Source organism: Podarcis melisellensis (assembly GCF_964234715.1).
Source record: "Podarcis melisellensis genome assembly, chromosome: 9".
NCBI classification, from domain to species: domain Eukaryota; kingdom Metazoa; phylum Chordata; class Lepidosauria; order Squamata; family Lacertidae; genus Podarcis; species Podarcis melisellensis.
The window spans coordinates 6142435-6163818 of record NC_138541.1 but is presented as its reverse complement, the minus strand read 5'-3'; the positions used below and the strand labels follow the sequence as shown (position 1 = coordinate 6163818).

The following is a 21384-nucleotide window of genomic DNA, read 5'->3' as shown; positions in this document are numbered from 1 at the left end:
ACAACCCCAGACACCTTCCGTCATGGGGCCCAGATGGCACTCCTGCTTCCCAGACAGGCCAAAGAGTTCAGGGAGGGCACAGGGCAGGGCAAGGGAGGGCTGCAGGCTGGGTAGGGTCCCCAGAGGCAGGCAGAGAGCCCTGGAGCTGTGCACCCGTCAATCTTTTCTGTGTCAAACTCAGGCAGCTGCCTGTGTTCCCAACTCTGGTGCAGGTGCCATTCAAGCAGGTACCCAAAAGGGAGAGAAAGAGGGCTATATTGGGCACACATTTGCATGTCCCAATTTATATGCACAGAGGCAAAAAAGTTAGAAACAGTTGCTGAAATTGCAGTCGAAGTGCAATCAGTCTGCTGCCCAGGTGTTAAGGTCTTGGTGGGCACCTCTTCTCGGGTCCCCCCAACTCTCTGGTCTTTGAGAAGACAGCCCCTTAAAGAGAGGACCCTGCCGAACAGAGGAATGCCCTCCGTAAAGCAGGAACACCCAAATGAAAATTAATGTTGCGGATGTGCACAGTTGCTGCTACCGGCCTGAGGATGAATTGCATATATCCCAGCCTCCATCTCTCCCTCCCTTCGAGCCGAGGTCTAGAAAATCTGGCTGGCTTGTCTGTTTTCCAAATGCTTCTCACAGGCCCTTTCTCGCCATCAAAGGGGCAGAGGAAGCCATGTAGAAGCAAGCTACTCTCCTGCTGAAATAAACCACTGCTGATTGGAAAATCAGGGTGGACCAGTACAGCCCAAACTGTTAAGTTGTGGGTGAATGTATCAGACGACACAGTGATTCTTCAGACAGCTCTTGTTTATTCACAGGCCAGAACAGAACCGAACTGAAGGGTTCAGCCAACCTGCTTATATAGAGCTCAACTACAAAGCAACAGTAACAACTTTCTGTAACTATCCAATCACTGAACGTCATTTTCAATTCCTTATTTGCATATGCGGACCTGAGTGAAAACTATCTACAGTATCCCCCTGCTGGCCCAGGTTGAGAACTTCAGTACATAACACAAAGCATCTAATTTGGTCAGTTAAAGACCACAAATGTCCTTCCTCGCTCCAGAAATATTGGTAATATTTTTTTTTTATGTCTCCCAGGGAAATAGCTCTCTGGTGGCCCACCTCTTATATCTGTGGGCCCCCAACCGTGGACTTGCTCGGCAATGGCGGGGACCAGCTGCAAGCCACCATTTTTACCTTTCCCATAATGCCCTGGAGTGGTGTTACCTCAGGCGCATTGTGGGAAATTCAAAAGGGTGGTTCGCAGACCCGGGTCAGGTGTCAGTGCCGGTGGGCCTTGCCTGAGGGCGTTGGACCTGCTTTATGGGATAAAAAATAAATAGTATTTATTTTTAAATACTAGGCTATTTTTAAATAGTATAGAGCTGGAAGGGCCTATGAGGGCCATCTAGTCCCACCCCTTGCGATGCAGGAATCTTTTGCCCAGCTTGGGGCTTGAACACAGGGATTATGAGTCTCTACTGACAGAGCTATCATTGCCCGGAGGAACTTGTAGTCCTAAATTTGACACACCGCAGGTGCAATGGGGGGGAAAGGAGGTTCAATTGGGGGGGGGGTGTTTATTTCACAGAACGGTTGGCTTTTGAGGAGGGAGTTGAAGGGGGAGAGCGAAAAAAGAGCATCACCAAGGTATTTTGGGAGTCGGTTCCAGGCTGCTCCAGAATGCAAGTCTGGTGATAAACAAATGCCCTTCCAAAAGGGACTCCAGGCTTGCCAATTGCGGCACAAGAAACCTCTCAAAGATTCTGGCTGCATCCCTGCCTGGGATTCCAGAATAATAGCTCGGCTGTTTTCTTTAAAAGTGAGAGAGAGAGAGCATAACACGTGACCTCCTCTTTTGGGGAGATGTGTGAACTAGCATGACAATTTGACAAACAACACAGACTAATCATAGAATCCTAGAGATGGAAGGGACCCAGTGGTCATCTAGTCCAACCCCCTGAAATGCAGGAATCTCAACCAGATCATCCATGACAGATGGCCATCCAAACTCTGAAAAGGAGAGTCCACCACTACTCGTGGGAGTCCGTTCCGCTGCCGAAAAGCTCTTACTGTCAGAATTTCCCCCCCAAAAAAACTTTTAGTCGCAATCTCCCTTCTTGCAACTTGGAGCCCTGGGTTCGAGTCCTACCCTCCAGAACAAGAAAAAACAAGCATGCCACTGAGATATTTGAAGATGGCTCTCAAATTCCTCTCAGACTCCCTTTTTCCAGGCTAAACATCTTTCCAAGCTAAAATCTCTTGTTAGAAGGGGCATCCATCTTCAATGTTTCTTTTTTTTTCCATTCCCTGGTACAGTAAACAACATAGCAGCTCCAAAACAGCTGCAACTTTTAAGCAAGGGTGCACTTTTACTCACAGCCTTACTGGTTAATATTTGCTGATTCAAATCAGCAAATCAGCAAATCACGAAGCTCCCAGGTCTATCACGCAGCAGTGACTACATTATTACATGAGCACAGCATTTGATATTTTCATTTACACACATTCATTCGAAATAAGATGGGTTTATGAAGCAATTCTATATCCTCCCACCACGCTGACGAAGAATTCTACGAAACAGGAGTCTATATCCGAAATCACTGTTCAGTGTTGGACATCATATTTGCTGAATACACAAAGCTTCACAGCTTGTCTTTCATTGTACAAGGTCTGGTACCTTGCTTCATTTGAAGATTTTCAGAGACTTTGAGACTAAAGATTTCATTTTGGACTTGTTATGGTTTGAAGGAATTCTATAAAAGATTGTTTATTGCGCATGTACATGGTCATCGTGTTGCCTAGACATTGCCTAGACAATCCCTGAAGGGAGCAGGCCTGAAGTCACCACCCTATCACCTGGGATAGCTCAGTGGGTGGAGCATGAGATTCTCAATCCCAGGGTTGTGGGTTTGAGTCCCACATTGGGCGTAAAGATTCCTGCATTGCAGAGGGTTGGACTGAATGATCCTCATGGTCCCAACTCTACAATTCTGTGATTCAGTGACTTCGAGCCTGCCAGGCAGGTGCTTTGAACTCCTGAGGACCGTTGCCTGATGTCATTGTGATGCCAGATGCTTGACCAGTGAGTTTCCCCATCAACCTTGCATTTGGCCAGCAAGGTGTAAGGAAGTTAAGGATTTGGCCTACCGGCCAGATCCAGTTCATTTCTGGCACGTAGACAACCTTGAGCTAGAGTGCCAAAAGGTCTGACTCTGTATACATCATTTTCCTGTGTTTGGTTTGTCAATGCAACTCACGAGAGCTTGAAGCCTGCATTCAGGGTCTACTTATGTTCTTGTGAATGAATATATCACTTGCCCTGGAATCTTGCAGCTTCTGAAAGTGAAGCCCACAGTTCAGACTCCACAGATTCAGGAGCCCCACAATGTTGCTGGGTGTTTTTTTCCCTCCCCTCTGCAAACAGGTCCCGGAGGCTGCTTTTCTCAGCCAGCAAACTATGGGGCTGTCTTGTGAGATGGTGTTTTCTGTTCTCGCTTTCAGGATTCCGATGTTTCCTTGCCCGCGATGCCAAGCGCTCCCCTCGGAGCTGTTTTGACACCGGGGTTTAGCACCAGTGCCTTGGAAGCGCATGCTATTTACCCATAATACAAATTAACACCGCAGTCACGCAGCGTCATGATTCATCTAAAATTAAAAAACAGTCAGGCTGAGTCAGAGAGTTATTCTTAGAGTTCCCTGGGCAATAGCCACGGAGCCCGGGCAGAGTGCGGGAGAGACATCTGCTGGACAGAGATGGGCAACGCCACGTGCCAGAACTCCGAGAGGGTTAATGGGGGATTAATGGGGACAAATGGAGATTAATAGACAAGAGAGGATTTGATGCTTGCACAAGAAAACCTCTTCCAATTATCCAAGAACATCATGCCACAGTCAAAGGACTGGCCCTGCTGGCTTCTCAGCCGTTCCGCTTTCTATTTCTGAAGGCAAAACTCCAGGAATGGATAATGGCATTAGGGCGAGCGCTCATTATCGCTTTTGGGAGAAGATCTCGCCTTGAGGTTTCGGCTGAGGCTGGGTGGACACATGAACACCCAGACACAATCCATTCCCAGTAATAACGGAGACCAGGCTTCCCCAACCTGGTGCCCTCCAGATGAATCAGACTTCCTGCATTTCAGAGGGTTGGACTAGATGACCCTTGGTGTCCCTTCCAATTCTACATTCACTTTTTTTGTTTTTGTTTTTCACATGTATTTTGTGTTTTTATATTGTGATTTTATGTTGCAACCGCCCTGAGACCTGCAGGTAAAGGATGGTATACAAATTGTTGCTGTTGTTTTCTGTGATTCTACAGACCCCATCTACCCCAGCCTGGGGCCACGCTAAAGGGTGTGAGGTTTGGAGACGCCAGTCTAGAGTCAACAAATTTAGGCTGCAATCCTAATCTCGCTTATTTCGAAGTAAACCCCGCTGAAATTTTGCATGGGGTTGAACCTTGGTCATCCTGTCCAACTCTGCAGTTCTATGAACCCAAGTGGGACTTACTTCTGAGTAGAGATGGTTAGGGTTGCCCTGTAATTTATGAGATTCTCTTTAGACTCTGGGACAGGTGTGAAAAAAATCAGACCCTGATTTGAAATCCTTGATGTAAATCAGGGCCTGGAGATTTCAGTCTCTGCATCCCTGGAGACGGAGTCCTCTTGGTTCCCTGCATATAACAACAACAACAACAATTTATTTATACCCTGCCCATCTGGCTGGGCTTCCCCAGCCACTGTGGGCAGCTTCCAACAAAATATTAAAATACCGTAATGCATCAAACATTAAAAACTTCCCTAAACAGGGCTGCCTTCAGATGTCTTCTAAAAGTCTGCTAGTTGTTTTCCTCTTTGACATCTGGTGGGAGAGCGTTCCACAGGGCGGGTGCCACTACCGAGAAGGCCCTCTGACTGGTTCCCTGTAACTTCGCTTCTCACAGTGAGGGAACCACCAGGAGGCCCTCAGCGCTGGACCTCAGCGTCCGGGCTGAATGATGGGGGTAGAGACGCTCCTTCAGATCACATTATGATCTGGAGGTGAGGGGGAGGGCTTGAGTGGGGGGGGCTCCATTTCTGGTGAAGAAGCAGGGGCTGACCGTCATGGGTGCCATTGCATGAGTTATCCATCCAGAAACACGAAGAATCACAGGACTGCACTGCAGGTCAAAGTGCAATTAGATAAATAGGTACCTCTCCAGCGGGAAGGTAAACGGCGTTTCCATGCACTGCTCTGGTTCGCCAGAAGCGGCTTAGTCATGCTGGCCACATGACCCGGAAGCTGTACGCTTCTTTTTTGGTGTATCAAAAAAAGTATGTCAAAATGACTGTAAAATCAGTGAAAAGTATATATCTGAAAAGCATAATTAAAATTTAAACGAAGAAAGATTCTATGATGCTAAGGTCCGTGGTCTGACACTGCAAAAGCCATTCTTACGTTCTTGCCTTGTTTTCTCTCCCATCTCCCGCCCAGGTTCCTTCTTCCCTTCCCTGAAGCCCTCAGGGATGCTCTTCAAAGTCATCTTCTGGTTGGGCTACTTCAACAGCTGCGTCAACCCCATCATCTATCCTTGCTCGAGCAAAGAGTTCAAGAGGGCTTTCACCCGCCTCCTCAAGTGCCAGTGCCGGAGGAGGAGAAGGCCCATTTGGAGGGTCTACGACAACCACTGGCGAGGGGCCTCCATGAACGGGTCGGGCCAAGACTCCGAGAGGGAGCCCAGGTCCAGGATCTCCACACTCAACGGCTCCTTCATGTTGAACTCGGGCACCTTGGAAAGAGCCAGCAAACGGAGGACTCTGAACTTCAAGAGGTGGAGACTCTTTTCCCCTTTCCAGAAGCCCTCCACCCAGCTGAAGGAAAAAATGAACAGCCTCTCACAGAAAATCCGGGGCAGCTCCCTCAAAGGGGGCGGCGTGGCCTCATACAAGACGGAGGTGGAGTCGGTCTCCATTGGGATCCCCAATGAGTTCATGGAGTGCGTTGAGTACCACATGTATGACGATTTGACGGATTCCGAGTCCTGCGGGCTTAAGGAGACGGATATTTAATTGCCAGCAGGGATCTCGGCCCTTTGGGGTTCTGTTTTCTTTTGTCAGTGTCTCTCGCGCGGTGGTTGGCTGTCAAAAGGGGGGGCAGGTAGACTCAAGTGGGTGCCCTGGGAGCCGAGTGCGGGAGCCCAACCTTTGAGTACAGAAGGCCCCATGCTCTGTCCCAAGCCATCTCCCGTCCAAGAAGGGTCTCAGGTAGCAAAAACTGAGGAAGAAAATGTCTCCTCCGCCAGATACCTTGGAGAGCCTCTGCCTGGCCATGTAGGCTATACTGATTCAGTTGTGTCTGACTCAGGATAAGGTAGATTATAAACTGTTTGATTTGAACCCGGTCCTTTCCCTCAGCCATCATCAAACTTGGAATCTGCGAGGGGAGAAGTTGCCACCTCTTCCTTCCACCGGGCAAAGTCCACCAGAATGAAAGGTGGTTGGCAAATGCCCGATTTTAAGCCCAGGTGTGGGGTGCCCCATTTTGTACTGGTGCTCAGAATATTGTGGTCAAATCCACCATGGATCTGGATGGGACCCTTCAAGGTCTACATGGGCAGGTCCAGCTCAATGGACTCCCATGAGTGTTAGGGTAGTCCATGGAAGAAGTGTTTGTCAGCACAGGAGACAGAGCAGTGAGAAGTATCAGTTTCTCTTATAGGCAAGGGGGTGGTCTTGGTAGGGTTGGGAAACCCTTTTTAATCTGTGCCCCCCCAATACTTGGCACCAGGGAAACCCCAAGTATTTGCCTAGAAACCCCGAAATGCATAAATTAATGGCACAAGTCAATAGATGGGTTTGGGGGGTTTTTACATAAAATTGCCCGGCTGTTACTCTTTATTCTGAGCTCTTGGTTGCAGAAAACTGCAATTTTGGGCCATGTGGAGTGAAATATACTCAGAGTCGAGAGTGGATTTCATGCTCTTTATTCAGCTCATAGCGGTGAGGAGGAATAGAAGTTCCCCCAGGATGTCTGCTTTATATACATTCTTTACACAATGGGCCCCACGTGATTGGCTAATTCCGGGATTCACCTCTAGGCCAATCAGGTTGCGGATTCACTTCCACCTGGAGCTGGATTGGGTGGCTCCTGTGGACCAATCAGACTGCTGCATTCTGGATCCTATTGTTCTAGGGCCAATCAGACTGCTGCATTCTGAATCCTATTGTTCTAGGGCCAATCAGACTGCTGCATTCTGAATCCTATTGTTCTAGGACCAATCAGACTGCTGCATTTTGGATCCTATTCAACTCAGTACATAACATGGAAGCAGGAGAGGTAAGGGCATGTGACCTCAGGCAAGAGGGGGAAAGAGGGTAGCCAATCAGAGAGCTCACAGAAGCTCCACCCCTTGATCCAGAGGGGAGGAGGAACAGAGTCTTAACACAGAATATCTCTTATATGTCATTGTTGTTTCGAGGGAGAAAGCAAGACAGAGGGAATATCTGCTTGGAGTGCAACTTTCTGAGGGACACAAATGCGGCCCCCAAGGCCTCCCTGTCAGGCCCTTGGAACACTCTCCTGGCCACGCCCTCTCCTCAGGCCACACCCCTCACTGTCCCTGCTTTGCATCCCAAGTGTTTCTGCTTGGCTCAAGTGTGCCCTTGAATTCTGACGATGCCTTTTGCTTCTCTGGATGGAAGATGGAGAGCAATGTGTGTGTGTGTGAATGTGCGGAAACATGCCTACTGTACAAAGGTAGCATTTGCATTCATTGCTCCGCCCATGTCTGCCTCTGACTCCGCCCACTGCCAGCATACAGCCCTCAGAAAGCTACCCAGCTGGGAAGGCAGCGCTCTGTATGAAAAAGGTTGTCCACCCTTCGTTTAGAGAACAGGAGATGTCCCCATTTTCGAAATTTATTCCTGCAACAAAGTGGTCTAGAAGCTTGCTTTCTAATTGGAGTTTTGAAGAACCCAAATCTGATGTTCTTTAGATTTAAAAGAAATGCCGAAAACAGCAGAAATCCTAAAAGCAGATCAAATGTAACTTAGCTATGAAGTCAGTACAGTGGTACCTTGGCTTATAAACACCTTGGGTTACAAACACTTCAGGTTACAGACTCCACTAACCCGGAAGTAGTACCTCAGGTTAAGAACTTTACCTCAGGATTAGAACAGAAATTGTGCTCCGGCGGCACGGCGGCAGCGGGAGGCTCCATTAGCTAAAGTGGTACCTCAGGTTATGAACAGTTTCAGGTTAAGACAGACCTCCAGAACAAATTAAGTTCGTAACCAGAGGTACCACGGTATTACAACAGGGACCTTTTTTAAAAAAAAAACAAGGATAGAGACCAGGTCTCCTTAATCCGTTTGGAGAGATTGTCAGTTTTACCAGTGGACTCATTCACACGGTAAGGAGAATTTAACCACCTCCCCTGGATCCCACAATTTGCAAACTACCCAGTATTTCCAATTTGGTTAGGGGAATATGATAAAATTCACTTTGCCACAATGACTGGGTGTGGCAGACAACCAGCCCTCCACATGAGTCCACATTGCTATGACGGTCTGTTTGTATGGAGGCCCAAATGACTATGAGTTGATGACGGTCACTCAACGGTGAGGGGAAATCACTCTGCATATGCTCATGCGTGGAAAGCACTCCCCACCCTACCCGACTGCCAGAAATCTTATTTAGCCAGCTTGGCGCCTCTCATTGTCAGCATGCTTTCAAGTGACTCTTCGTGGTCATAAGGACTAGAAACCTGAAGCGAGAATGAAAGCACAGGTTCAGTGGAAGCACAAGTTCATGCCCAGCACCCAGAATTCTGAGAGTGTTTAGATTTGCACAAAACGGAAGCATCGACCAAAGAAGGAAAAACTGGTAAGACTTGCAAAGGTTTCCAGCTTGATTCAACCTCAAAACTGAGGTTTACAGTTGCGTTTCAAGGGTAGCAACTGTGATTTTACAGTGAGAAAAGGGAAGGAAGGAAGGAAGGAAGGAAGGAAGGAAGGAAGGAAGGAAGGAAGGAAGGAAGGAAGGAAGGAAGGAAGGAAGGAAGGAAGGAACTGTAGGTGGATGGTGAGACAGCAAGAAAGGGCTGTATGTACATTTTTCCATTCCCTTTTCTCTGTGCTGTCACAGCACACGCCGACTGGATGAATTTCAGGCGGCCATTCTGGTGTTTGTCAAAATATTTCCCCCAAGGCAGCCAATAATGTCAGGCAAAAACTGGCCCTGATTGAGCTGACACAACTCCATCTGGTCTGCGTGTGTTTCTGAGATAACATTTGCCAAAATTAATGATTGGAAAGAACCGGCGACTGCATGTAGACCCTCTGAACCCCCAGATTTCTTAAATCCCTGGCAAAATTCCCAATAGGACATCTTGGATCAAAACGTGATTCCTCCCCCCCCACAACCACTTTCGTTTTTTATGTGGACCTGGGTGGCAGCCAGCAAATCAGGGCCCATAGCAACTGCGAATCAAACCCAAGCGCTGAAAATAGCATCATAGCCATTGAACGCCGCCTGTAGTTGTTTTCATAAGGAAACAACTTTGACTGGCCATCAAAACCCCATTGGCGCGGAGTCAAAATTCCACTTGAGGTCAATGGGAAGGCTGGAATGTAGAATTTTTTTAAAAAAACAGTTAATGTGGAGTACTACTAAAATCTGTGGATTTCTGTTGATTTGGAATCAAAACAGATAGCGTCCATGCAATGCACAGATTTCTGCGCACGATGCTTCAGAAACATTGAGGTAATAGTCAGGATGCAATGAATATTCTCTAGTTTTGCTTCCCCCACCCCACCAAACTAAAGATAGACATTTTGGTGGGTTGGAAAGATGTATTGGAAAACATTGAAAATTACTGGACATTTAGTCATTCCTGCCCAAAGATACCATGCTGTGAGCATGATGATGTCACGCTGCTATATAGCCAATGGTATTTGGCCGTGTGGGGACATGACCGAGGGCAACTGAGGGCAATTATTGGGTGCTGTGAGGGCAGTGCTTCCTGGATTACTCTCTACTAGGAGACCTTCCTGCGAAGCTTTGGCAGGCAACCATTCTTTTCCCATGACATGAAAAGCTGCTGTAAGATGGGCTTTGCTGTGACTTGAGCTTTCCTAGACAGCGATATATATATGGCGGATGTTGCACAGTGAGTGGAGAAGATAAATCAGGTTCTTAACAGGAATACTAAACATATGCTCTCTCCTGGAGCATTGACTGCTGTGGTTGCAATGCATACACAATTGGGGAAGCATTTCTTTTCTAGTAACAACGAACTGTTTGCAGCTTTGCTAAGCCCCCATGGAACACTTACAATTTGTTAACGGAATCCCACCCTGCCATCTGTTGCCACAATTGTACTTAGATGCCACTCTGTTTTAAGCACAGAAAGTGTAAACGAGAGATGATATAAAGTGGTCTGCTTGTATCTGGAGAACTGTGTCCAATCCTAGGTGCAGAATTGTAGCGTTGGAAGGGACCCAACGGATCATCTAGTCCAACCCCCGACAATAAAAGGGAAATAAAACAAAATAAACATAAAGATATAAAACCTGGTCAGCTCGTATTAGAAATGCAATTAAAATCCAACTGAAAATAAACATGCATACAAGTTGATGCAAGCCCTCCAGAGGCCCAAATTGGTATCCACCCAAGACTGGAGTTCATAGAAAATATGTTTTCAAATTTAGCCAGGGTGTGGTGGGGTCCTCAGACTGTTGCTTAATAGATGGTGGGTATTTATTCTTTCAGGCACAAAGTTAAGGTCATTAAGTGACCGTAGCAGCTCAGAAAATCCACTTTAGTTGTCTTGATACATACTACAGGAATATGATTGAAAAGTACACGAACATCTGCAATATCAAAGGTTCTGCCAGTACAAAATTGATACGGACAGCAACTTCAGACCCAAAAGGAGTATATCTGGTGGCATTTTCCGTATCACAACTCCAGCATCTTTCTGTATCAGACAATACTTCTTATAAAGAAATTGTGGAACCAAATACACCCCAAACATCCATTTTTGCTGGCTCAGTCTCAATTTCGGATCGAGGGAAACATTCTGCATAGATCCGAAAGCAATTTTCCATTGTTTAGCTTGTGTAGCACATTCTAATTCTCTATTCCACACCACTGCATGTCCAGAGGAGGAGAGCCAGAATGGTAAATAAAGTCCTATAAGGTCCAGTAGAAAGAGATGGGAATGTTTAGCCTGGAGATAGGGAAGATGGGGAAGGGAAGGCAGAACAGCTGTCTCCAAACATCTGAAGGGCTGCCATGCAGATATGCTGATATGCTGTTGTGCATCTCTCTTGCCCCAGAGTGCAAGACAGGAGCCTAATGTTAGAAATGGCAGGTGAGCACATTTTGATTAAACATTGGGAGACATCCTGATGGTAAGGTTTTGCAGTGTGGTAGACTACCTTGCGGGACGCGGGTGGCGCTGTGGGTAAAACCTCAGCGCCTAGGACTTGCCGATCGCATGGTCGGCGGTTCGAATCCCCGCGGCGGGGTGAGCTCCCGTCTTTCGGTCCCAGCTCCTGTCCACCTAGCAGTTCAAAAGCACCCTTAAGTGAAAGTAGATAAATAGGGACCGCTTACTAGCGGGAAGGTAAACGGCGTTTCCGTGTGCTGCTCTGGTGCTGGTTCGCCAGAGCAGCTTCGTCATGCTGGCCACGTGACCCGGAAGTGTCTGCAGACAGCGCTGGCTCCCGGCCTCTAGAGTGAGATGAGCGCACAACCCTAGAGTCTGTCAAGACTGGCTCGTACGGGCAGGGGTACCTTTACCTTTACTTAGACTACCTTGGGGCATGAGGGCTCTCCTTTACTTGAGGTGTTTTGGCAGGCTGGCTATTGGTCAGAAATGTGTTTTGGCAGGCTGTTTTGGCAGGCTGGCTATTGATTCCTTATGTGGAACATCTAAGGGAGCTGGGCATGTTTAGCCTGGAGAAGAGGAGGTTAAGGGGTGATATGTTCAAATATATAAAAGGATGTCTCATAGAGGAGGGAGAAAGGTTGTTTTCTGCTGCTCCAGAGAAGTGGACATGGAGCAATGGTTCCAAACTACAAGAAAGAAGATTCCACCTAAACATTAGGAAGAACTTCCTGACAGTAAGAGCTGTTTGACAGTTGAATTTGCTGCCAAGGAGTGTGGTGGAGTCTCCTTCTTTGGAGGTCTTTAAGCAGAGGCTTGACAACCATATGTCAGGAGTGCTCTGGTGGTGTCTCCTGCTTGGCAGGGGGTTGGACTCGATGGCCCCTGTGGTCTCTTCCAACTCTATGATTCTATGATTCTAAATAGTATACCCACATCTTGAGGTCAGGTTGGATGGCCTCAAGGTGGCTTGCGATGCTGTGGAGTCTGTGAAAATGCTCTCTTGCTAGTTGCTCTGCAGTCTCTTATACGAGAAGGTTCATCAGTAGCCGGCACTCCTTCCTACGGAAAGCAGGAGCAAAGTATCTGCATGCGTCCAGATGTTTTGTAGGTTCAGAACCAGGTTTCCCTAAAGATCCCGCACATTGAGCGAGAAAGATTCCTGCATTTCAGGGGGCTGGAATAGATGGCCTTTGTGGTCCCTTCCAACTCCTCAACCCCACCCTTGGATTGTGTCAGCAACCAAACATTTCCGTTGCCTCGAGTGACCAAACATATATGCAGTCATTACGGCCTCAACAGGATCATGTGGAATGGGAGATCACAAGAGTCAGCGCCCAGGTTAGGACCAATAAATAGAACTGTTTCTGCTTGCTTGTTATTTACGTGTCAGGTCAACTTCTCGTAAAATGCTGGTGTGTTAAGCCAAGTTTGTGAATACTCAAAAAAAAGGAAAATGAAGTATCCAGATCACATTGGCCTGCATCCAGAAAAAATAATAATATTGCAAAGTGGCTGTAGCGAACCTCAGTCTGGCAGGGCGTTGAAGGGATCACATGCCCAGACCTTCTGAGAAAATCCACTCTAGTCCACTTTAACAGTTTAACAATAAAAAAAATCTGCCCATGAATCCAGGCATAGATGCATAAGCACATGAATCTGTGAATGCATATTCAGTGAGTGGTCCAAAGAAGGGTCATGCAGACGTAGGACAGAGCCATGCACACAACCAGCGTTGCTCTTGGTCCTTTTGCTGCGGAAAATTCCCACCGCTGAAGAGGCAAGCCTCTGTTTCGTTGTTCAGAAGGCTTGCCTCTTCTGCAGCGGGAAGGAAAACAGCAGCAGCAGCAACGACCAAATGCAGAGCCCTATGTTGGACAATGGATGTAACATATGGATTGTGTATGTCAGATCTATCTGATCCCCAGATTTCCCTCGTCTGCTCAGCACAGTTGACTGAATTCCATACATCAGCAAAAATCTCGCCAGTGATACGAAAGAAGGAAGAAAGCTTCATCCACTGTAATGCTGGACTGATGTTTTATAATCTTTCTATTTTATTGTTTACAGATGTGTACATAGGTGTACATTTCCTTTAATGAATCTTTGGATATTTCATGTCTCGTTCCTCTTTTCTCTCTCCCTTTTAACAATCTGCAAGTGTATTTATTAGCCAGAGTGGGTTTTTCCTTCCTGTCATTCGATGCAAACTCTGCTGGATTGATTTATGTATACCTTTGCAAAACCAGAATGCACATTATTATTATTTTGTTTATTTGTACCAAATACACGCACAACTCTGCCTAAAAAAGAAAAAAAAAGTGCATTGTTTAAGACGTGACGTGTTCCCCTTTATTTATCAGCTCTCAGAAGAGCCTATTGAGTTGCCCTTGAAATGCAAAGCAAACTCTTCATACAAAACAGCTTCAGAAATATCAAGGGAAGCCCAATGAGTTATCAGAATGCTAATGACATTTCATTACAGGGCCCAATCGCTCTTTGCAGCTCTGGACAGTTCCATCAGATTGCAAGTGGCAGGGCCATATTTTTAAAGTTCTTTGCAAACAAATGCACTGCTTGATATAATAAAAAAAATCTCCAAGCAGTTTACATAAAAACAAACAAACAAAATCCTAGCATTTTTTTAACGCTGTCCCACCTAAAATTCTCCCTGCATATAGAAAAAAAGCACATCAATGAAAGGTCTGCACTAAATATTTCTCCCAGGTGATATGTTAGTTTATTACATGTTTATTACATGCAAGGAGAGTTGCTTTTAATTTACATGGGTGAACACCAGTAAACAGAACCACAACCCAACACATACACACACAGAAAAAGAGGTACCGAAACTCATCATGAACATCTTCCTTGTTCTCTTATAATGGCAATGGCTGGGGGCCTGGGAACGTCATATTCCATACTCTCCAACATTTCTCTGATGAAGATGGGGATGTCCCAAGGAAAAACAGGACATTCGAGGATTAAATCTGAAACCGGACGGCTTCTGTAAATCCAGGACTGTCCTTTGAAAATAGGGATGATTGGAGGGTCTGGGTTCATCAACCTCAGTCTGTCTCGCAGCCAATTCCCAGCTGTCTTCCAGCATACAACCAGTTCTGGGCGTGGGGGTGCCTGTCGGCTTCCTCTTCCTCCCTCATCTCATTTTTGCCCTTGCAGAACCCAGCTGGGAAGAGGATGGGAGCATAACTAGAATTAGAGGGCTCTGGCTATCATTTGCTCTGGCGCCACCTGCTGTTGGGCTCCCTTGTTAGGATCATCCTACTCAGGTGTAGGACGCTGGCAGAGACACATGCCCAACTGGCATGTTCTCTCCCTCCTGGTCGGTCGTTCAGGAGCTTTAAAAGTTTTCTCCAGCCTGAACATCACAGCGACTGATATTAAGAGGCATTGGCACACTTACGGAACCTGCAGGGTGTTAGCGGTTCGCGTAACAGACTCAATATCTCAGCATTTTGGCTAATCTACTTTTATTTACATATAATACACTCGGAGCATTCTGACTTAGCTCCTTCCTCTTTCTCATCAGACAGCAAAGAGAGAAAGAACAAAGGACAATAGTCCCACATCATGGAAAACAGTGATAAAAACATCCCGTCTCCGTCACTTCCCACTATGTGGAATGAAAACATACAGCATCATGTGATAGACGAGAATCCCATGACTGCAAGCACGGAGCAAGAATCCTAACATCCCTGCCTTCCACCCCACCAGTTGCAATTGGCACCAGCCATCACTGTGGAGGGTCCTGCTCTCCTTGCTTTTCCTCCCCCAAAGCCTTGGGATCCAGGTCCTGACAGCAGGTCCATCACGGCCCCCCAGTGCTGCTGTTTAGCTCGCCCATCTGCTCTGTTGCTTCACTACAGACTTAGGGCAGCTGGGAAGTCGCCTCTGTGCCCTGGAGAAGTTGAGATATATGTTCTTTATCCACAGCCAGAGGTTGTGCAGAGGGCTCTGAAATCTGGTCCACAGAAATGCTGGATTCAGAACTAAATTGGGCTGATTCTGACCAATCCCTCAATCACCCCGAGTTGGACCCACACAGGGTGACCCAGGGCTGTAAAAGTAGGGGTGGGGGGAGCAGTTGGGCTGTTGTATTCTCAACGCACTCTAATTCCCTGGAGAATTTATAGAATTTATGGGTGGCTATTTCGTGGGAGGGATTCAAGTGTGTAGTATCAGAGCTTGGGGTTTGTGCAGTTAAAGTGGAGTCGAGCTCTGCCCTGATACAACCAATACACTTTTTAAAGAAGAAAGAAAAAAGAAATTGCAGTTTGGAAAGGGGAAGGGAAATGTGTTGGGAAATGTGGGGCGAATAAACAACTAATGCGAAGACATATAAACACCCTGCCAGTCGAACAGGATGAATACGGGATAACTGCTCATTGTCATATAACTGCTCTGCAAGCAAATCAGAACAAATTGTTCAATAAAGGCTGGTTATTATTAACCAACCACCTCATAAGCTTTGTGAGCATATCACGACAAATGGAAGACTCATTTTCATACAACTTTCCCATAAACAAATCAGAATGAATTGTTCAATAAAGACCGGATATAAACTACGCTTTGTGCAATCAGATGAGGAGGAATGCTCCATATATAGGTCATTGTGAGGAGACCTCAATGCTCCTGCCATTAAAGTAATGCCATTGCTCACAAGGATCGTATTGAAGAACAGGACAGATGCATGGATTATGCCTGCATCTACCCATGTCATCTTCACAACACCCTTGTGAGGTAGGCTGGGCTGCGAGTGAGTGTCTGGCCCAAGGACACCCAGTGAGCTTCAGAACTGAGCAGGGATTCGAACCCTGGTCTCCCAGGTCCCAGTCCTACCGTCTAACCAATAAGCCGCAGTGGCTGTTTTGCTGCTTTGTGAAAATCACCATCCTGCACTTGCATTTGCTGCTGCCATGACAGGAAGGGAGCCATAGATCTGCAGCTGTCATGACTAATATTAACAACGAGCTAAAGATCATTAGCATGGAATGAGATGGACCCAACAAAGTCATTTGGACGGTGTTAAATTAACCGAGAGCATCCCTCGAGCAGAATACTAAAAGCCCAGCTCCTCCTTTGCTGCTGCAGGAATCGTGATGGGGAAAATCTCACATGTTTCATCTCCAATACCGATGTTCCATCAATGCCACTGTATTTAATGCAGCAAATTAATTTTGGGGTGTTTTAAGCTGGGAGTTATGTAAGCGATTTAGTCTCACCAGCAGTGGCTCAGGACATCTTTCTCTTTGTTTCCATCCCAACCTGCCCTGAAAGCTTAGTGCGGGGGTGAGTCACACTGATTTGGAAACCGAAAAGGAGGAACGCATCAATTGGGAAGCGGTCGACCTTCGCAACAGAAATGCAAAACTCCAAAGTCATACAGGGGGGGGGGGCGGGACACTCCAGGTTCAGAAGTGATATCCCTCTGATCCCCATTGCTGTCAGACAGACAATGTGGGAAGTATGTTCAGTTACTATTTGTGGACTTCTCATGGACATCTGGTTGGCCACAATGGAAAGAGCACACTGGACTATATAGACTAAGACGTGGGTGACACTGTGGTTTAAACCACTGAGCCTCTTGGGCTTGCCGATCAGAAGGTCGGCGGTTCGAATCCCCACGATGGAGTGAACTCCCATTGCTCTTTTCCAGCTTCTGCCAACCTAGCAGTTTGAAATCACACCAGTGCAAGTAGATAAATAGGTACCACTGTTGTGGGAAGGTAAACAGCATTTCAATGCACTCTGACTTCCGTCATGGTGTTCTGTTGCACCAGAAGTGGTTAAGTCCTGCTGGCCACATGACCGGGAAAGTTGTCTGTGGACAAACACCGCTTCCCTCGGCCTGAAAGCGAGATGAACACTGCAACCTCATAGTTGCCTTTGACTGGACTTAACCGTCCAGGCGTCCTTTACCTTTACCTTTTACCAAGAGTGGGCAAACCGTGGGACATGGGAGTTGTATTTCAGCAACTTCTGAAGGGCCACAGGTTCTCTACCCCTGGGTCAGGGCTGGAGTCAGCACGAAAGATGCAGGGCTCCGTTGTCAGTGAAGCTAACACTGGAAAAGAACTACAGCCCACTAAAACTTCCCAGAAGGTCTTGCTCCTGTGGAGCAGTTGCCAGGACTAAAGGTCCCTGCCTTCCACCCTTTCTATTTTTTTTATTTATTTTTATTTATTTTTTTTAGACTTCAAAGTCTAGCTGCACATCAGTGAAACTGTTGATCAGCTCAGATATTTATTTATTTTTTAAAATAATTTTTATTGAATTTTCTTTTACAAACTAATCAAGACAATCTTGTTCTCATATTTGCAATTTTTTGAACTTCCACCAGCTCCTCCACCAATCATCCATATTTGCTATCCATTACACATTTTTCATGGCTTGTATTGCCAGTTAATAGTAACTTATCACTTCTGGTTGTTTTTTTTACAATACATCTTTAACAATCACAAAGCCTCTTTGAAACCGACTAACGTTGTCTGTACATCACATCTGTTTTCCAGATAATCCGTAAACTTTCTCCAGTCCTTGATGAATTTGTGGTCTTTTTGATATCTAATTTTCCCAGTCATTTTGTCCAATTCTGCGTAATCCATAAGTTTCATTCTCCACTCTTCAAGTGTCGGTAGATCCTCTTGTTTCCATTTTGCCTTCCACCCTTTCTAAGGCTCCTCCTCTTCCAAATGTTTCCCAGTTTCAAACTGTATCTGTGCACCTCTGACTTCTGTTCTTTCCTCTTCATTATTCTGCACATTCTTGGAGACCAGGAGGGAGAGGAGATTGTCACAGCAGGTGGAGATTCCCTGGATTCTTCTGCAGCTTCTTGATGTCCCCCCCCCTTCTGCTTCAGCCTCGGAGTCTGAGCTGCTCCCTGTCACCGTCTCTCCCTGCTCACTAAAGCCTGTTGCCCTTCCTCATCCAACACTTCCTTCCCCCCAATCTTCTCTTTCCAATCTCGCCTCGGTGTCCCACCACCAGCCCCCTGGCTCTGAACCTTCTTCCTCTGGGGGTTCCCTTGGGTGTTCCCCAGCTGGTACCTCCTACCACTCCTCGTCATCCAGCCAGTCCAGGACACCCTGATTTTAAAACAATGCTGCTGTTTGATCGCCCTGAGATCTCAAGGCATGCCAGATCTATTGCATCACAATATTTTTTGCTCTTCCCCCACGGTGAGATTCAAGCAGCGATGTAGCGTGACGGGGGGTGCACAGGGGCTGTTGCTCTGGGTGCAGAATTTGGGGGGAGAGCAAAATTTCAAAAGAAAACTGAAAAAAAAAGCCCCAACCACAACCACGGGTTAGGAGGTGTAATACTTGCCTTGCCCTGGTCAATGACCAGTATAAAGTAAGCAGCACATAAGTGGCACACAAAACACTACCAAACCATTCTATGTTCTAAATCTTATATTAATAATCCAAAAATTGAAAGAGCTGTGTACAAGATTTACTACAGAAGCCACAAACAGAAAACAATCAGAAAATTCATTCAAATTGTGTCCAAAAGGAAGATTTAGTCTTTAAAGTTCCTTTAGCCAAGTTCCTGGACACAATTTGAATGAGTTTTCTGTTTGTGGCTTCTGTAGCAGATCTTGTACATAGCTCTCTCAATTTTTAGGTTATTAATATAAGATTTAAAACATAGAATGGTTTGGTAGTGTTTTGTGTGCCACTTATATGCTGCTGTGGGTTAAAGCCTCAGCGCCTAGGACTTGCTGATCGAAAGGTCGGCGGTTCGAATCCCTGCGGCGGGGTGCGCTCCCGCTGCTCGGTCCCAGCGCCTGCCAACCTAGCAGTTCGAAAGCACCTCCGGGTGCAAGTAGATAAATAGGGACCGCTTACCAGCGGGAAGGTAAACGGCGTTTCCGTGTGCGGCTCTGGCTCGCCAGAGCAGCGATGTCACACTGGCCATGTGACCCGGAAGTGTCTCTGGACAGCGCTGGCCCCTGGCCTCTTAAGTGAGATGGGCGCACAACCCCAGAGTCTGTCAAGACTGGCCCGTACGGGCAGGGGTACCTTTACCTTTACCTTACTATGAGAATTGGCAGCATAGGTTCATTTCTTTAGTACTTGCATTGCCCTGGTCAGTGGCAACCCATGCTACATCACTGGTTTCCAGCAGCAACCCATGCTACATCACTGGTTTCCAGCAGCAACCCATGCTACATCACTGGTTTCCAGCAGCAACCCATGCTACATCACTGGTTTCCAGCAGCAACCCATGCTACATCACTGGTTTCCAGCAGCAACCCATGCTACATCACTGGTTTCCAGCTAGTACTTGAAGCAGGATTGCATCCTGATTGAACATGCACACACAAACTGTAATCCCAGTAGCTCCATGAGCAAGGAAGATCTTGTCCTACAATCCACAAAGGTCAAACCATCGAGCAAATCTGCCCTTTGCTCGGCCATTTATCCAAAGTTTGGAAAGTGCAACCTTATTTTGGATTGCAAGTCCTCCGAGGATACAGACCCCTCTTGCTTTGATATAAAGCTGCTGCTACAGGCTCTGCAACCTTGGAATAAGGAGTGATGCAGTCAAAAGAGAGACATTAACTGATTGGTGTGAGCAGTCAGTTGTTTCCCCTCTGCTCTTCTCCAGTTCTCAGTTATATCCTTCTTGTGCACAGAAGATGGCAGTATTTGTTCACTTTTGAACTGGTTACTGAAAAGCGGGCATAGGAGCAGCTCTTTAGTAGGTAAGAGCTAACCAATTTATTGTTGCAGAAACTTTCACGGTCAAGAGCCATTTCCTGAGAAGTCATCCTTGGATGGCTAGATGGCGGGGGGTGTGTGTGTCAGGATTTTAAAATATAAAAAAGGAGGGTGGCAAGCAAAACCAAAGGCAGAGAAGTGCAAAGTGTCTATGAACTGAAAGCAGAGAGGGTTATGTACTTTTGTTACCCAAGAAAATCATTAATAAAAGCAATTTAAAAACAAAGGAAGAACCATACAGAGTTCAGAGGCAGGTTACTTAAGAGGCTGCTTTATACCTTATATGTCCAAGTAGGGTCACTTGAATACATCTTTTAATTTTGGCAATCTTTTCCAGCTGGATCCCAAAAGCCTCTGCCCTAGGTGTTTGATTTTGTATTATTTCTGAAACCTATCTTTTTGTACCGTTTTTATAGTTATTTTTAGCTGGTTTTATGATAGGTTTGTTAGGGACGCGGGTGGTGCTGTGGGTTAAACCACAGAGCCTAGGACTTGCCGATCAGAAGGTCGGCGGTTGGAATCCCTGTGACGGGGTGAGCTCCCATTGCTTGGTCCCTGCTCCTGCCAACCTAGCAGTTCGAAAGCACATCAAAGTGCAAGTAGATAAATAGGTACCGCTCCGGCGAGAAGGTAAACGGCGTATCCGTGCGCTACTCTGGTTTCACCAAAAGCGGCTTAGTCATACTGGCCACATGACCCGGAAGCTGTCTGCGGACAAACACCGGCTCCCTCGGCCTATAGAGCGAGATGAGCGTCGCAACCCCAGAGTCGGCCATGACTGGACCTAATGGTCAGGGGTCCTGACCTTTTATGACAGGTTTGTTAAGTCGCCTTGGTGCATATGTAAAAGGAGATTCATTAATCAATAAAATAAACAAACCAACAAACAAATGCAGCCTAGGCTGAGAGAACAAAATGGTTAACATTTCAATGGGAACTCGCCAAACTCACACTTCCAGAAAGGATCAGGACCAACATGCAGCTATGCTTCTAAATTTGCACTTGATCCGAATTTTCTGAGGCGGTCTGCCATTAAAACATAGAATCGTAGAATTGCGCAATTGGAAGGGATCTCCCAGGGTCATCTAGTCCAACACCCCCCCCCCGCAAGGCAGGAATCTTTTACTCAATGCGGAACTCGAACGCATGACCCTGGGATTAAGAGTCTCGTGCTCTACCGACTGAGCTTTCAGTTTTGCGTTCAAATTTTGCTGCGATCATGAATGCATCAAGTGAGTTTTAGGCAAACTGTTCTAAGTCTGCTTACACACCT

General features: G+C 46.6%; 1 protein-coding gene and 1 long non-coding RNA gene across 2 annotated transcripts in view; one reads left to right on the top strand and one right to left on the bottom strand.

Moving 5' to 3' along the window:
* The window catches only part of ADRA1D (adrenoceptor alpha 1D), a 54223-nt gene extending 47278 nt beyond the window's left edge, over window positions 1–6945 (top strand). The window contains exon 2 of the mRNA XM_081925102.1: window positions 5469–6945. Within this exon, the coding sequence (XP_081781228.1) occupies window positions 5469–6043 (575 nt within the window). The 3' untranslated portion in view covers window positions 6044–6945. The remainder of the gene's footprint in view (window positions 1–5468) is intronic.
* Window positions 6946–9783: 2838 nt separating this feature from the next.
* LOC309377831 lies at window positions 9784–11858 on the bottom strand. Its single transcript, XR_014171704.1, has 2 exons — window positions 11796–11858; window positions 9784–11416 (listed from the first exon to the last, which is right to left on the bottom strand). It is a non-coding gene; the product is annotated as an uncharacterized lncRNA (long non-coding RNA).
* Window positions 11859–21384: the final 9526 nt, after the last annotated feature.